The sequence below is a fragment of the Lupinus angustifolius genome, chromosome LG20 (genome assembly GCF_001865875.1).
Source record: "Lupinus angustifolius cultivar Tanjil chromosome LG20, LupAngTanjil_v1.0, whole genome shotgun sequence".
In the NCBI taxonomy this organism is placed as follows: Eukaryota; Viridiplantae; Streptophyta; class Magnoliopsida; order Fabales; family Fabaceae; genus Lupinus; species Lupinus angustifolius.
In genome coordinates this window covers 2,246,226-2,261,396 of record NC_032028.1, presented here as the reverse complement: position 1 = coordinate 2,261,396, position 15,171 = coordinate 2,246,226, and the positions used below count along the sequence as shown (strand labels likewise).

The 15,171-nt window shown below is 34.9% G+C and overlaps 3 protein-coding genes across 4 annotated transcripts; all 3 read left to right on the top strand.

The window, feature by feature from the left end:
- LOC109336361 (UPF0061 protein azo1574-like) lies at positions 752-5,366 on the top strand. Of its 2 annotated transcripts, none has more exons than XM_019572909.1 (8): positions 752-1,102; positions 1,263-1,372; positions 2,305-2,361; positions 2,446-2,745; positions 2,842-3,089; positions 3,253-3,559; positions 3,658-3,931; positions 4,360-4,392. In XM_019572909.1, exons 1-8 carry the CDS (start codon positions 788-790, stop codon positions 4,375-4,377), a joined length of 1,629 nt encoding a protein of 542 aa, XP_019428454.1. In that variant the 5' UTR covers positions 752-787; the 3' UTR covers positions 4,378-4,392. The 2 variants fall into 2 exon arrangements, with proteins under 2 accessions (XP_019428454.1, XP_019428453.1); XM_019572908.1 differs by lacking the exon at positions 4,360-4,392 and adding an exon at positions 4,823-5,366 and having other exon boundaries at positions 755-1,102.
- LOC109336360 (UPF0061 protein azo1574-like) lies at positions 6,921-11,533 on the top strand. Its single transcript, XM_019572907.1, has 8 exons — positions 6,921-7,269; positions 7,430-7,539; positions 8,472-8,528; positions 8,613-8,912; positions 9,009-9,256; positions 9,420-9,726; positions 9,825-10,098; positions 10,990-11,533. The coding sequence occupies exons 1-8, from the start codon at positions 6,955-6,957 to the stop codon at positions 11,242-11,244; spliced, it is 1,866 nt and encodes a 621-aa protein (XP_019428452.1). The 5' UTR covers positions 6,921-6,954; the 3' UTR covers positions 11,245-11,533.
- Positions 12,487-14,947, top strand: LOC109335709 (inositol transporter 1-like). Its single transcript, XM_019571861.1, has 4 exons — positions 12,487-12,954; positions 13,116-13,630; positions 13,892-14,399; positions 14,606-14,947. The coding sequence occupies exons 1-4, from the start codon at positions 12,804-12,806 to the stop codon at positions 14,908-14,910; spliced, it is 1,479 nt and encodes a 492-aa protein (XP_019427406.1). The 5' UTR covers positions 12,487-12,803; the 3' UTR covers positions 14,911-14,947.

Here is a 15,171-nt window from a genome sequence, read left to right as displayed (position 1 = left end):
TCATCAAATCAATACTCAAACCATAAAAATAGATTCATCATCAACAACCTAAATCAATATCTTCCTTAAATACACATTTACTACCATAATGCTATTGAACCTTACTCCTAATGACAAAGATATCGACATGTCTTCTAATTGTCAAAATGCATAAATATGTATTGATCAAGATACAATCCTTGTAGCTCCCTATCATAATATGTTGAGCTTAACTTATAATCCCCTTAAGCACATAATCTGAAGTGCAATCAATATAAAATTAGTCTAGATTCATAAAGTTTTGCTAAGTCTTAACAATAAATTGGAGAAAAACTTATCACATAGATGAAGTTGCAAATTCTAGTTACCATTTCACGCCTTATTAACTAATTATATCAACAAAGTAATTGAAATATATAATAATGTTGTCAATGTTACAATTTGATAGTGATAATGAAGTTGAGAAATAAAGTTGACCAAATTTAAAATAAAAAGGTTAAGAAATTAATAGTTGTCTATATTATATATAGTTTGGTAAAAAAATATACATAGTTGTAATTGAAAATAATTATTACTGATTATTTTGTTTAAAAAAATTTAGAGTATGTTTATAAGTTGATTTTTAAAAGGAAATGAAGTAGAGTAGATACCAGTTATTTCATATATGTATTTTACAGTAAAACATTATTTATTTATTTACTTCTTTTTTAAAATTCAACTCGCAAATAAACAGTATATACACGTAAAATGGTGGAGGGAGCGAATTCCGAACCGAAACCGTAGTCAACAAATAGAGAGAAAGGAAAAAATGGTAAGGCTAATGCCGAGCCTCACCCTCACTCATTTCTCTCCCAAAACCGTTTATTCCTTCTCCTTCTTCTTCCCATTCTCCTCTCTCCGTACCAAATTCCATTTTTACCCTCCGATTCTTCACAGAGCCATTTCCATGGATTCTCAAGGTTTCTCTTCTTCTCTCGACTCCGTAACCGAACACCTTCACAATCACAATCTTCAAGCCGATACCGACGCTGTTCCTCGCTTGAAGCTCGAAGATCTCAATTGGGATCATTCCTTCGTTAGAGCTTTGCCAGCTGATCCTAGAACCGATTCACTTCCAAGAGAGGTTACTCATTCACTCGCTATTGCTGTTTTCGATCTTTAATTTGTGTTTGAGTCTGTGATGTGTGTTGATGTTGAGTGGAATTGAAATTAGGGTTTGGATTTGTTTTTTCGATAGCTCGAGGTTGTGAAATCAATTTTATGCTTCTATTTCCTCATTTCAGGTGTTGCATGCTTGTTATACTAAAGTATCTCCATCAGTTGAAGTAGATGATCCTCAACTTGTAGCATGGTCGGAACCTGTTGCTGATTTGCTTGATTTGGATCATAAAGAGTGAGTGTGTTATCTGTTATGTTCAGTTCTTAATATTGCATGATTGATTCCTATTTGCCAAAAATGCACATGGTTCTTACCAATCATTGCACACTAGATTTAGTCAAAATTACGGAACAGACAAAAAGTGTTCGGATGAGTATATTTCCATATTCTAACATTAATGACGATGAAGAGAAAATAGATGCAGAGCAATTTCTTCATTTAATTATGGTAAAGGTATTGAAAATTCAAATTACCAACTATAGAATTAGGATTTGAGTGTTATGAAATAATATAGTTAAACGTGAACTTGGTTCTCCAGAGTTGTAAGTGTCACCAACTTGGTCCTCCAAAGAAGAAATGCACCAATTAAGACCCTGAAAGTCTAAAAGTGCACCACAATGGTTCTTCTAAGGACTTATTTGTGGCACTCTAAATCTTTTAGGGACTTAAGATTACATTGCGTGGTATGGTGGTGGCCATTTTCATCTTTGAGAGGCTATTTGTTGCACTATTTATTTGGAGGACCAACATAGTGACACTTGTATCTTCCACGGACCAAGATGATGTTTAACTCAATAATATATGGGATGTGAGCAGGATATCTGATGATTAAATTTAGAGTGGGAAGTCATTGGCCTAGTGAGTGGGTGCTCACTTTTTATAGCGACAAGTCTGGAATTTTTTTTCTATGGTGCCTTCTGGTTGGCCGTGTTGCTGTTTTTCAGATTTTTCAAAGGAAATGCCTCTGCTGTAAGGAAAGATCTTATCTTGTATCAAACTATCAATATGATTTTTAGTACATGTATTGAAGCTTTTATCTTAATACTTTGGATGACCTCATCAGTAATTTTTCTTTCTATCTCTCTCTTGCACACAAAATATTATGCATAGGTCTGTGTCCGAAAGGTTCACTTCGGTGACTAACCATTTTTGTGTTTGAGTTTCAGATTTGAAAGGCCAGATTTCCCCCTTATCTTCTCAGGTGCATCACCTCCGGTTGGAGCGTAAGTGTTGTACATATATGTCAGCAGATTTCTAGGTTGGTTAATACTGCTGCAATTAGACATGATTGAGCTTCTGCTATACAGGTTGCCATATGCTCAGTGCTATGGTGGACATCAATTTGGTATGTGGGCTGGGCAGTTGGGTGATGGTAGGGCAATTACGCTAGGAGAGATACTGAATTCAAAGTCTGAAAGGTGGGAACTGCAACTTAAAGGTGCAGGGAAGACTCCTTATAGTCGGTTTGCTGATGGCCTTGCTGTGCTAAGGAGCAGCATCAGGGAATTCCTTTGCAGTGAAGCAATGCACCACCTGGGGATACCAACAACCCGTGCGCTTTGTCTTGTGACCACTGGGAAGCTGGTTACTCGTGACATGTTCTATGAGTATGCTTACCAAACTTTCGATATTGAATTTTTCTTAAGATATCCCAGTTTATTCTTTATACTATCATTAATATGTTGTTAATATCACACATGCAGTGGCAATGCAAAGGAAGAACCTGGTGCAATTGTTTGCAGAGTTGCCCAATCTTTTCTGCGCTTTGGGTCATACCAAATACATGCCTCCAGAGGTAATGAGGATCTAGGTATTGTTCGAGGTTTGGCTGACTATGCTATTAGGCACCACTTTCCACATATTGAGAACATGAATAAGAGTGAAAGCTTATCCTTCAGCACTGGGGACGAAGATCATTCTGTTGTGGATCTTACTTCAAACAAGTACGCAGGTAAAAAAATTTCCATGGGATAATTGATGGTGCTAACACTTTTCTATAATCTTTATTTTCAGACTGATAATGGTTGTTAATTGTGGTTTTTTTTAATCATAACAAATAAACTAAAACTGTAATTTTGACTATCTATCATTTTTTTTCACCATGGTATTCTCAGCATGGGCAGTGGATGTTGCTGAGCGTACTGCTTCCTTGATTGCTAAATGGCAGGGGGTTGGTTTCACTCATGGTGTGATGAACACTGATAACATGAGCATTTTGGGTCTTACCATTGATTATGGTCCATTTGGCTTTCTGGATGCTTTTGATCCTCATTTTACTCCAAATACTACAGATCTTCCAGGTAGGAGATACTGTTTTTCAAACCAGCCTGACATGGGTTTGTGGAATCTTGTCCAATTCACGAAAACTCTATCAGCTGCTCAATTAATAAACGAAAAAGAGGCTAACTATGCTTTGGAAAGGTAGTGGTAGCACTTCTCATATCATATCACTTTACCTTGAAGTATAAATACGTGTCAATTGCTTTTAAATGTGTCACCTTATGGTTGGTTTGTTTCAGATATGGAACAAAATTTATGGATGATTATCAAGCTATAATGATCAAAAAACTTGGGCTCCCAAAGTATAATAAGCAGCTCATTAGTAAACTTCTCAGTAATTTGGCTGTTGATAAAGTTGATTACACAAACTTCTTTCGTACACTTTCAAATGTCAAAGCAGACACAAGCATTCCAGATGATGAGTTGTTGGTCCCACTGAAGTCAGTACTGTTGGATATGGGTAAGGAGCGTAAGGAAGCATGGACCAGTTGGTTGAAAACCTATATACACGAGGTGAGTTTTTCTTTCTTTTTTCTTTCCTTAACTATGGTAATTATGGAAAAGAATGCATCAAATTGAAGACCAAATAGAAAAATATTTACATCTGGGCTGATTATGCAGCATTTAGTGACTTTTCTTACTTCTGTTTCTCCGGGGCTTTCATACATTCATAGATTTCCACAGCAAGTTTATTGCCATTCTTAGAAACATGTTCCAATTGAAACTTATGTTCAATGTATCTATAATGACCCTCCGGATCTTTTCCAAACTTGCTTATGCTGTTATTACCTTTTAGTACTAGTCCATTTTCAAAGTCATCCCGTCTATAATTGGATTACTTTTTCTTGTCCAAAAATTCTAGTTTATCACGTAATCTAATGACTTTTGACTAGGTTCAACCTAATTGTGGTTCTAACTTGATTCTCTGGCCCATCTAGAAGTTTCAAGTGGCACTGTGAAATTTGTGGTTGATTTATCTTTATTTTGCTGGAAACAGCCACTCTGCTTGCGGAGGTAAGGCTGTGTAATATTTACCTTCCCCATACTGCACTAGATGAGAGCCTCGTGCAGTAGACTGCCATTTTATTTGTCTTTATTTAGTCACCAGGTTGCAAGATGTATAATACTGTAGAAACCGTTTCCATTCAGATTTCAGAAGACGAGCAAGTATGCAGTTAAATTAGCGGATGGCTTTGAATATGATGGAACTGGAAAGTACTTAGTACTTTAGTAGTATTGAACCTGAAAACTTGAACAAACAAGTACTGCTAAATGGACGTTGTTGATTTTGATTTGTGGAAGTTATAGCATAAGTTGCAGTAATAATTTATGGTTGGTTAAAATCAATTGCCATAGATGTGTAGTGCGTTTGTAATCTCACATCACTGGTTTGGTGTTATGCAGGTCTCTACCAGTGACATTTCTGACGATGAGAGGAAGAGCTCAATGAATTTGGTGAATCCCAAATATATTCTGAGGAACTATCTGTGCCAAACAGCAATTGATGCTGCAGAAATAGGTGATTTTGGAGAAGTGCGTAGGTTGCTCAAATTAATGGAGCATCCTTTTGAGGATCAGCCAGGAATGGAAAAATATGCTCGCTTGCCCCCAGCTTGGGCATACAGACCAGGTGTATGCATGCTTTCTTGTTCTTCTTAGGAGAAAAAGGATTAAAAGATACATAAACTAGGAATAAAAAGGGACAAATATAGCGTGTTTTATTGTATATGGTAGTAGTCAGATTCTGTTGTGTTGTGTTCTGTGACAAGTGAGAAAATGTAGTGGGTGTATTTGTTTGTACAAGTAATGAGTTACCATAGCTGCTGTGCAGTTTAATGACCATTGCTTTGCCCCTATATTATTTGTATTACCATAGATTGTCCCTAGTCATATTTAACATGCAAATTAACTTAAGGATATTTTGCTAGTGGTGGATATTTTAAACTCTCATTATATATACATTTTGTTGGAAGTAATCTAATTTGAGTTTAAGTTTGTTATTTCAAAGTGTTCTACTATTTTTTTCGTATCACAATTTTAAGATTTAATTTAAAAAAAGTCAAAGAACAAACAATGCCATAACAATTGAGCAAGTAGAAGCGTGAGAATGAAGTTGACATGGTTTGAAAATATATAGGAAACAATGTGGCTTGAGATAGTGTGGATTACTAAATTATCAAGTGGGACATATATGAATTTGAATTTGATAATAAATATTATATCTAATACATAGTAGCCTTGGATGTATCACATATCAATTTGGATGAATATTTTTTAAATGCATGCAGAATAAAGAAGATTTAAAAAAAGCAAGGATAATGAATACTACATGAGTCTAGAGAGATTATTGAATTGAACAGTCCCAAACCAATAATGTACCACAATTAGAAATACTCATTATTTTGCCTAATAAATTCAACATCAGATCAGATACCACCTTTACATATATAAATAGATAGGTCCATTTATTATCACTAATAAGTTTGACTGAAAAGTCTAAACCCTTTTGATTTATTGGGTGATGACGCTGAGGACCACTCACCTCTACTCCTAGCTTAGTAGTTATTGGGTGTTTTGTTACAATTCTCATAACTACCTAATAAAAGAAAAGATATATGCAAAACTTATATATGTTATATCATGAATAGATGTCACCAAACATTATAAGAAAAGTAAGAATATTTAATAAAGGGCAATATTGTCATACAATAAAAAAACACTGGAATTATTAAAAAAGACTTACAAAATTTCATCAAATCAATACTCAAACCATAAAAATAGATTCATCATCAACAACCTAAATCAATATCTTCCTTAAATACACATTTACTACCATAATGCTATTGAACCTTACTCCTAATGACAAAGATATCGACATGTCTTCTAATTGTCAAAATGCATAAATATGTATTGATCAAGATACAATCCTTGTAGCTCCCTATCATAATATGTTGAGCTTAACTTATAATCCCCTTAAGCACATAATCTGAAGTGCAATCAATATAAAATTAGTCTAGATTCATAAAGTTTTGCTAAGTCTTAACAATAAATTGGAGAAAAACTTATCACATAGATGAAGTTGCAAATTCTAGTTACCATTTCACGCCTTATTAACTAATTATATCAACAAAGTAATTGAAATATATAATAATGTTGTCAATGTTACAATTTGATAGTGATAATGAAGTTGAGAAATAAAGTTGACCAAATTTAAAATAAAAAGGTTAAGAAATTAATAGTTGTCTATATTATATATAGTTTGGTAAAAAAATATACATAGTTGTAATTGAAAATAATTATTACTGATTATTTTGTTTAAAAAAATTTAGAGTATGTTTATAAGTTGATTTTTAAAAGGAAATGAAGTAGAGTAGATACCAGTTATTTCATATATGTATTTTACAGTAAAACATTATTTATTTATTTACTTCTTTTTTAAAATTCAACTCGCAAATAAACAGTATATACACGTAAAATGGTGGAGGGAGCGAATTCCGAACCGAAACCGTAGTCAACAAATAGAGAGAAAGGAAAAAATGGTAAGGCTAATGCCGAGCCTCACCCTCACTCATTTCTCTCCCAAAACCGTTTATTCCTTCTCCTTCTTCTTCCCATTCTCCTCTCTCCGTACCAAATTCCATTTTTACCCTCCGATTCTTCACAGAGCCATTTCCATGGATTCTCAAGGTTTCTCTTCTTCTCTCGACTCCGTAACCGAACACCTTCACAATCACAATCTTCAAGCCGATACCGACGCTGTTCCTCGCTTGAAGCTCGAAGATCTCAATTGGGATCATTCCTTCGTTAGAGCTTTGCCAGCTGATCCTAGAACCGATTCACTTCCAAGAGAGGTTACTCATTCACTCGCTATTGCTGTTTTCGATCTTTAATTTGTGTTTGAGTCTGTGATGTGTGTTGATGTTGAGTGGAATTGAAATTAGGGTTTGGATTTGTTTTTTCGATAGCTCGAGGTTGTGAAATCAATTTTATGCTTCTATTTCCTCATTTCAGGTGTTGCATGCTTGTTATACTAAAGTATCTCCATCAGTTGAAGTAGATGATCCTCAACTTGTAGCATGGTCGGAACCTGTTGCTGATTTGCTTGATTTGGATCATAAAGAGTGAGTGTGTTATCTGTTATGTTCAGTTCTTAATATTGCATGATTGATTCCTATTTGCCAAAAATGCACATGGTTCTTACCAATCATTGCACACTAGATTTAGTCAAAATTACGGAACAGACAAAAAGTGTTCGGATGAGTATATTTCCATATTCTAACATTAATGACGATGAAGAGAAAATAGATGCAGAGCAATTTCTTCATTTAATTATGGTAAAGGTATTGAAAATTCAAATTACCAACTATAGAATTAGGATTTGAGTGTTATGAAATAATATAGTTAAACGTGAACTTGGTTCTCCAGAGTTGTAAGTGTCACCAACTTGGTCCTCCAAAGAAGAAATGCACCAATTAAGACCCTGAAAGTCTAAAAGTGCACCACAATGGTTCTTCTAAGGACTTATTTGTGGCACTCTAAATCTTTTAGGGACTTAAGATTACATTGCGTGGTATGGTGGTGGCCATTTTCATCTTTGAGAGGCTATTTGTTGCACTATTTATTTGGAGGACCAACATAGTGACACTTGTATCTTCCACGGACCAAGATGATGTTTAACTCAATAATATATGGGATGTGAGCAGGATATCTGATGATTAAATTTAGAGTGGGAAGTCATTGGCCTAGTGAGTGGGTGCTCACTTTTTATAGCGACAAGTCTGGAATTTTTTTTCTATGGTGCCTTCTGGTTGGCCGTGTTGCTGTTTTTCAGATTTTTCAAAGGAAATGCCTCTGCTGTAAGGAAAGATCTTATCTTGTATCAAACTATCAATATGATTTTTAGTACATGTATTGAAGCTTTTATCTTAATACTTTGGATGACCTCATCAGTAATTTTTCTTTCTATCTCTCTCTTGCACACAAAATATTATGCATAGGTCTGTGTCCGAAAGGTTCACTTCGGTGACTAACCATTTTTGTGTTTGAGTTTCAGATTTGAAAGGCCAGATTTCCCCCTTATCTTCTCAGGTGCATCACCTCCGGTTGGAGCGTAAGTGTTGTACATATATGTCAGCAGATTTCTAGGTTGGTTAATACTGCTGCAATTAGACATGATTGAGCTTCTGCTATACAGGTTGCCATATGCTCAGTGCTATGGTGGACATCAATTTGGTATGTGGGCTGGGCAGTTGGGTGATGGTAGGGCAATTACGCTAGGAGAGATACTGAATTCAAAGTCTGAAAGGTGGGAACTGCAACTTAAAGGTGCAGGGAAGACTCCTTATAGTCGGTTTGCTGATGGCCTTGCTGTGCTAAGGAGCAGCATCAGGGAATTCCTTTGCAGTGAAGCAATGCACCACCTGGGGATACCAACAACCCGTGCGCTTTGTCTTGTGACCACTGGGAAGCTGGTTACTCGTGACATGTTCTATGAGTATGCTTACCAAACTTTCGATATTGAATTTTTCTTAAGATATCCCAGTTTATTCTTTATACTATCATTAATATGTTGTTAATATCACACATGCAGTGGCAATGCAAAGGAAGAACCTGGTGCAATTGTTTGCAGAGTTGCCCAATCTTTTCTGCGCTTTGGGTCATACCAAATACATGCCTCCAGAGGTAATGAGGATCTAGGTATTGTTCGAGGTTTGGCTGACTATGCTATTAGGCACCACTTTCCACATATTGAGAACATGAATAAGAGTGAAAGCTTATCCTTCAGCACTGGGGACGAAGATCATTCTGTTGTGGATCTTACTTCAAACAAGTACGCAGGTAAAAAAATTTCCATGGGATAATTGATGGTGCTAACACTTTTCTATAATCTTTATTTTCAGACTGATAATGGTTGTTAATTGTGGTTTTTTTTAATCATAACAAATAAACTAAAACTGTAATTTTGACTATCTATCATTTTTTTTCACCATGGTATTCTCAGCATGGGCAGTGGATGTTGCTGAGCGTACTGCTTCCTTGATTGCTAAATGGCAGGGGGTTGGTTTCACTCATGGTGTGATGAACACTGATAACATGAGCATTTTGGGTCTTACCATTGATTATGGTCCATTTGGCTTTCTGGATGCTTTTGATCCTCATTTTACTCCAAATACTACAGATCTTCCAGGTAGGAGATACTGTTTTTCAAACCAGCCTGACATGGGTTTGTGGAATCTTGTCCAATTCACGAAAACTCTATCAGCTGCTCAATTAATAAACGAAAAAGAGGCTAACTATGCTTTGGAAAGGTAGTGGTAGCACTTCTCATATCATATCACTTTACCTTGAAGTATAAATACGTGTCAATTGCTTTTAAATGTGTCACCTTATGGTTGGTTTGTTTCAGATATGGAACAAAATTTATGGATGATTATCAAGCTATAATGATCAAAAAACTTGGGCTCCCAAAGTATAATAAGCAGCTCATTAGTAAACTTCTCAGTAATTTGGCTGTTGATAAAGTTGATTACACAAACTTCTTTCGTACACTTTCAAATGTCAAAGCAGACACAAGCATTCCAGATGATGAGTTGTTGGTCCCACTGAAGTCAGTACTGTTGGATATGGGTAAGGAGCGTAAGGAAGCATGGACCAGTTGGTTGAAAACCTATATACACGAGGTGAGTTTTTCTTTCTTTTTTCTTTCCTTAACTATGGTAATTATGGAAAAGAATGCATCAAATTGAAGACCAAATAGAAAAATATTTACATCTGGGCTGATTATGCAGCATTTAGTGACTTTTCTTACTTCTGTTTCTCCGGGGCTTTCATACATTCATAGATTTCCACAGCAAGTTTATTGCCATTCTTAGAAACATGTTCCAATTGAAACTTATGTTCAATGTATCTATAATGACCCTCCGGATCTTTTCCAAACTTGCTTATGCTGTTATTACCTTTTAGTACTAGTCCATTTTCAAAGTCATCCCGTCTATAATTGGATTACTTTTTCTTGTCCAAAAATTCTAGTTTATCACGTAATCTAATGACTTTTGACTAGGTTCAACCTAATTGTGGTTCTAACTTGATTCTCTGGCCCATCTAGAAGTTTCAAGTGGCACTGTGAAATTTGTGGTTGATTTATCTTTATTTTGCTGGAAACAGCCACTCTGCTTGCGGAGGTAAGGCTGTGTAATATTTACCTTCCCCATACTGCACTAGATGAGAGCCTCGTGCAGTAGACTGCCATTTTATTTGTCTTTATTTAGTCACCAGGTTGCAAGATGTATAATACTGTAGAAACCGTTTCCATTCAGATTTCAGAAGACGAGCAAGTATGCAGTTAAATTAGCGGATGGCTTTGAATATGATGGAACTGGAAAGTACTTAGTACTTTAGTAGTATTGAACCTGAAAACTTGAACAAACAAGTACTGCTAAATGGACGTTGTTGATTTTGATTTGTGGAAGTTATAGCATAAGTTGCAGTAATAATTTATGGTTGGTTAAAATCAATTGCCATAGATGTGTAGTGCGTTTGTAATCTCACATCACTGGTTTGGTGTTATGCAGGTCTCTACCAGTGACATTTCTGACGATGAGAGGAAGAGCTCAATGAATTTGGTGAATCCCAAATATATTCTGAGGAACTATCTGTGCCAAACAGCAATTGATGCTGCAGAAATAGGTGATTTTGGAGAAGTGCGTAGGTTGCTCAAATTAATGGAGCATCCTTTTGAGGATCAGCCAGGAATGGAAAAATATGCTCGCTTGCCCCCAGCTTGGGCATACAGACCAGGTGTATGCATGCTTTCTTGTTCTTCTTAGGAGAAAAAGGATTAAAAGATACATAAACTAGGAATAAAAAGGGACAAATATAGCGTGTTTTATTGTATATGGTAGTAGTCAGATTCTGTTGTGTTGTGTTCTGTGACAAGTGAGAAAATGTAGTGGGTGTATTTGTTTGTACAAGTAATGAGTTACCATAGCTGCTGTGCAGTTTAATGACCATTGCTTTGCCCCTATATTATTTGTATTACCATAGATTGTCCCTAGTCATATTTAACATGCAAATTAACTTAAGGATATTTTGCTAGTGGTGGATATTTTAAACTCTCATTATATATACATTTTGTTGGAAGTAATCTAATTTGAGTTTAAGTTTGTTATTTCAAAGTGTTCTACTATTTTTTTCGTATCACAATTTTAAGATTTAATTTAAAAAAAGTCAAAGAACAAACAATGCCATAACAATTGAGCAAGTAGAAGCGTGAGAATGAAGTTGACATGGTTTGAAAATATATAGGAAACAATGTGGCTTGAGATAGTGTGGATTACTAAATTATCAAGTGGGACATATATGAATTTGAATTTGATAATAAATATTATATCTAATACATAGTAGCCTTGGATGTATCACATATCAATTTGGATGAATATTTTTTAAATGCATGCAGAATAAAGAAGATTTAAAAAAAGCAAGGATAATGAATACTACATGAGTCTAGAGAGATTATTGAATTGAACAGTCCCAAACCAATAATGTACCACAATTAGAAATACTCATTATTTTGCCTAATAAATTCAACATCAGATCAGATACCACCTTTACATATATAAATAGATAGGTCCATTTATTATCACTAATAAGTTTGACTGAAAAGTCTAAACCCTTTTGATTTATTGGGTGATGACGCTGAGGACCACTCACCTCTACTCCTAGCTTAGTAGTTATTGGGTGTTTTGTTACAATTCTCATAACTACCTAATAAAAGAAAAGATATATGCAAAACTTATATATGTTATATCATGAATAGATGTCACCAAACATTATAAAAAAAATAAGAATATTTAATAAAGGGCAATAGTCTCATAAAGTGTTTTTATTTTATTGGTCTCACATGGATGAGATGCAATTAATTCTTGCAACTCGTATTGATTAAAAATGAATAACTTGAAATATATAGAGTATAGACAATTAATTCTCATTATTATTGCCTAAGGTTATTATACTCTAACAATAAACAAAAAGTTAGCAAAAGAGTGTTAGGAACCATCTTTCTCCAAAGCTTAAGGTATTAACTAATAACTACTAAGCTCTAAATTAAGGTGGGTCAAGAGTTTGTTTTTAATTCATCTGTGCCTGAGCTGTGGAGTAAGTAAGCCAAAGATAGGAGATTAGTTACCACTTTGTCACAACAAAATCATCAATTATAGTGAGATCCATCAGAAATACCTGGAAAGGGAAGTTTCAAAATTTGGAGTTTGTGCTGTCTATAAAATATTTGACATCACCAACCTTACCATATTTATTAATCATACATTATATTGTCTCCTAATTAAAATACAATAAACTTGAAAGTTCAATCAAAATCAAGTAGAACACAATGGTTGCTATGGCAATGGATATTAAAGCTGGAATCTCCGGTTACTTGGAGAAGCACCTTGACAGCAGAATCTCCTTTTTTCTGAACTCTTACATCGTTGCAATCACTTTTGCTGCTGGCATTGGTGGTCTTCTATTTGGTTATGATACTGGTATGTTTGAACTTTTATCTTAAACTTATGAAAATTTTAACCTAATATTCATGCATGCATGCATGCATGCACCTTGTCTCTTCTCTTCTATAACATATTCATTGATTTGGTATATATATATATATATATATATATATATATATATGAATGTTTGGATGCAGGTATGATATCAGGAGCACTGTTATATATAAAAGAGGATTTTGAAGAGGTGAAGAATAGTAGTTTACTCCAAGAATTGATTGTTGGGATGGCTTTAGCTGGTGCAACATTTGGTGCTACCATTGGTGGCATGATTAGTGATGCTTTAGGACGTAGAACTGCTATTCTTATAGCAGATATACTCTTCATTGTTGGGTCAGCTATGATGGCTGCTGCACCAAATCCATATGTAATCATAGCTGCTCGTTTTATAGTAGGGTTAGGTATTGGTGCTACTTCAGTTACTGCTCCTATCTACATTGCAGAAGTATCACCTTCTGAAATAAGAGGAGGATTAGTCTGTGCCAATAGCCTTATGATTAGTGCTGGACAGTTTCTTTCATTTATCATCAATTATGGCCTCACAACATTTCCTGGTACATGGAGATGGATGCTTGGTGTTGCAGGTTTGCCAGCTCTCATTCAGTTAGCTTTCATGGCCTTTCTCCCTGAGTCCCCAAGATGGCTTTATTTGCAAGTAATTAATTCATTTATTCATATACTTATTATTTTAAGACTTCTCATTTAACAACACACATTCAACAATGTCTCTATGTTAAGCGCTGTTAAATGAAAGACATGTGGAAATCAGTAGTGCTCGATAAAAGCAAGAATTGTTAAATCAGTACAATCAACAATATCTGTTTCAACAAATGTCAATTTTAAGCGATGTTGTTTCGCAATTATGACATACTGCTTATTTATAAATTAAAATTTTGAAATGTATGTATGTTTTCAGAATAAGAAAGATGAAGCCAAAAGTGTGCTTTCCAAGATTTACCCATCACCAAGGTTAGAGGATGAGATTGAAATCCTTGAAACTCACATGGAGAAAGAGGGAGCAAGTAAGAAAGTTAAATACAGTGATGTATTCACATCAAAAGAAATAAGATCTGCATTCATTTTTGAGGCTGGACTTCAGGCATTCCAACAATTTGCTGGTATTAGCATTGTAATGTACTATAGTCCAACAATCATTCAAATGGCTGGCTTCAAATCAAACTCAGCAGCATTGTTCCTATCCCTCATTGTTTCTGGCATGAATGCAGCTGGCTCTATTCTTGGCATTTACTTGATTGATATTGCAGGAAGGAAAAGGCTAGCTCTTGGAAGTTTAACAGGTGTGATTGGAGCCTTAATCCTCCTTTCAACATCATGCTATCTCATGGGACATGGCCATAAAAGTCAAGTTTTTGCATGGCTTGCACTTTTGGGTTTGGCTTTATACATTGCTTTCTTTGCACCAGGTATGGGTCCTATACCTAATAGATATATTTGGATTGATAGAACATTTTCTTATCTAGGATTTAGTTAGCTTTGTTTATCTTGTTAGTTATTATTTAGATTATTATTATTATCGTTTGTAACAGCTTTTGACTATATAGTAAGTTACTTGAACTAACTCATATCATATTTGAGTTTGACCGATCTTTATCATCGTAAACTTGAACAGTAACATGGGCTGCTAACTCAGAGAATTATCCTGAAGAGTATAGAGGTATTTGTGGTGGCATGTCAGCAACAGTTAACTGGGTTTGCAATGGTATAATGTCTACTAGCTTCCTTTCAGTTGTGGATGCTATTGGACTTGGTGAGAGTTTCATGGTTCTTTTGGCTGTATCTTGTGTTGCACTTGTTTTTATAATATTCTACATGCCTGACACTAAAGGATTAACATTTGAGGAAGTCTCTAACATTTGCAAGAAAAAAGCTTATGGATATTTTAAAGGAAATAATCAGCATCATTTTACACTTTGAGAGGAAATTTGATAACTACATTATGTAAAAAAGTAATGATGCAATTCAATTAGTATTCAATCTTTTAAAACTGAGTTTTGCCCTTCTCACTCATAAGGGATATATTTTTGATCTATTTCAATCTCTGCCTCTCAATTATTCCCTTTCTCTTTGTCTCTCTGTCTCTAAAATCTTAAGACCAGTACATGAATCTTATTAGGATGAAATATGTTTTTTTTCTGCTACATCAAAATTTGATTCTAGTCATTATTTATATATATA